Raw genomic sequence first — 2,500 nt, 5'->3', positions numbered from 1 at the left:
CACTCCTCAGTCAGACAGATCCCACCCACCCACTCCTCAGTCAGACAGATCCCACCCACTCCTCAGTCAGACAGATCCCACCCACTCCTCAGTCAGACAGATCCCACCCACTCCTCAGTCAGACAGATCCCTCCCACTCCTCAGTCAGACAGATCCCTCCCACCCACTCCTCAGTCAGACAGATCCCTCCCACCCACTCCTCAGTCAGACAGATCCCACCCACTCCTCAGTCAGACAGATCCCACCCACTCCTCAGTCAGACAGATCCCTCCCACCCACTCCTCAGTCAGACAGATCCCACCCACTCCTCAGTCAGACAGATCCCTCCCACTCCTCAGTCAGACAGATCCCTCCCACCCACTCCTCAGTCAGACAGATCCCTCCCACCCACTCCTCAGTCAGACAGATCCCTCCCACTCCTCAGTCAGACAGATCCCTCCCACTCCTCAGTCAGACAGATCCCTCCCACTCCTCAGTCAGACAGATCCCTCCCACTCCTCAGTCAGACAGATCCCTCCCACCCACTCCTCAGTCAGACAGATCCCTCCCACCCACTCCTCAGTCAGACAGATCCCTCCCACTCCTCAGTCAGACAGATCCCACCCACTCCTCAGTCAGACAGATCCCACCCACTCCTCAGTCAGACAGATCCCTCCCACTCCTCAGTCAGACAGATCCCTCCCACCCACTCCTCAGTCAGACAGATCCCTCCCACCCACTCCTCAGTCAGACAGATCCCACCCACTCCTCAGTCAGACAGATCCCACCCACTCCTCAGTCAGACAGATCCCTCCCACCCACTCCTCAGTCAGACAGATCCCTCCCACCCACTCCTCAGTCAGACAGATCCCTCCCACTCCTCAGTCAGACAGATCCCACCCACTCCTCAGTCAGACAGATCCCTCCCACTCCTCAGTCAGACAGATCCCTCCCACCCACTCCTCAGTCAGACAGATCCCTCCCACCCACTCCTCAGTCAGACAGATCCCACCCACTCCTCAGTCAGACAGATCCCACCCACTCCTCAGTCAGACAGATCCCTCCCACCCACTCCTCAGTCAGACAGATCCCTCCCACCCACTCCTCAGTCAGACAGATCCCTCCCACTCCTCAGTCAGACAGATCCCACCCACTCCTCAGTCAGACAGATCCCTCCCACTCCTCAGTCAGACAGATCCCTCCCACTCCTCAGTCAGACAGATCCCTCCCACTCCTCAGTCAGACAGATCCCTCCCACCCACTCCTCAGTCAGACAGATCCCACCCACTCCTCAGTCAGACAGATCCCACCCACTCCTCAGTCAGACAGATCCCTCCCACCCACTCCTCAGTCAGACAGATCCCTCCCACTCCTCAGTCAGACAGATCCCTCCCACCCACTCCTCAGTCAGACAGATCCCACCCACTCCTCAGTCAGACACAACTGTCATTAACCTTTCACCTTCATGTATCTACACTTCCTGCAAGTCAACAGGTGTTGTTGTTGTTGTTTACCAGAGCAGTTCCAGCCGGTAGGAGTCTGACAGAGGCTGAGGGAAGCGGTGGGAAAAGCTTGGAGCGGTCTCATCGGTATCCACATCACAACCGTCATGGCAGCGAGCCAAACCCGGTCAAACCTTGTCCATATCCACGACGGCGGGCGTCTGCGCTCGTGACGCCCCGCTCGGAGATGCATCTCATGGGCAGGAGTTGCACACTCTCTCCGGTGGCTTTTGGTCTGGGATGGAGGTCAGCCGAGGGAGAACACACATTTTCCGACACCGAGGGAGTCTGCGGTGCCGAGTCCCGCCGGCGGCTATACAAGTCTGAGTTGCTGCTGGTGGTTTGAAATGGTCCGATGCGCTGTGTGTGTGAGAGAGAGAGAGAGAGAGAGAGAGAGAGAGAGAGAGAGAGAGAGAGAAATAATCCTGAAATGAAAGTCTTCTAATCGTCTGGTTGAGCCACTACTCACGACTGTTTGGCAGTAGGTTGTAACTCTTCAGATGGTTTCCTCTTGGTGTCACTGTCACTCAGTGAAGATGTGATAGGCTAATGCCTGTGATGTCTGCGCGATTAGTTGCCTAGCAGGGGAGGAGGTGCCAAGGATATCCTAGAACTCCGATTGGTTTACGAGACGGGTGGGCATGTGTATATGTGTGTGTGTGTGTGTGTGTGTGCATGTGGGACCAAAATGTGCGTGATGGCACACGTGACGCACGTGGGGGGTCTGTGCAGTGGCACAATTGTTCAATTGACTTAGCTCCCACCAAAACTGGTTGTCGAAATTCAATTAAGCCGCTGAATCTCGTGAAGCATGTTTCCTCTGGGCAGCTGGATGACAGAAATAAAACAAAGAGTCGCTCAGACCCGTGGTTTTAAACTTCCGGATCATATCAAACGCAGCTGGCTCCAGCACATCACAATCAGAGATATTAACACTTACATCACACACACACACACACACACACACACACACACACACACACACACACACACACACACACACACACACACACACACAC

The 2,500-nt window shown here is 55.4% G+C and overlaps 1 protein-coding gene across 1 annotated transcript in view; it reads right to left on the bottom strand.

Annotated features, from left to right (window-relative positions):
• Positions 1-2,134, bottom strand: part of LOC106594560 (tomoregulin-2) — an 8,882-nt gene extending 6,748 nt beyond the window's left edge. Inside the window, exon 1 of the mRNA XM_045698078.1 lies at positions 1,494-2,134. Within this exon, the coding sequence (XP_045554034.1) occupies positions 1,494-1,674 (181 nt within the window). The 5' untranslated portion in view covers positions 1,675-2,134. The remainder of the gene's footprint in view (positions 1-1,493) is intronic.
• Positions 2,135-2,500: the final 366 nt, after the last annotated feature.

This window comes from Salmo salar, chromosome ssa16, assembly GCF_905237065.1.
Source record: "Salmo salar chromosome ssa16, Ssal_v3.1, whole genome shotgun sequence".
In the NCBI taxonomy this organism is placed as follows: domain Eukaryota; kingdom Metazoa; phylum Chordata; class Actinopteri; order Salmoniformes; family Salmonidae; genus Salmo; species Salmo salar.
This window is presented reverse-complemented; position numbering and strand designations above follow the sequence as displayed.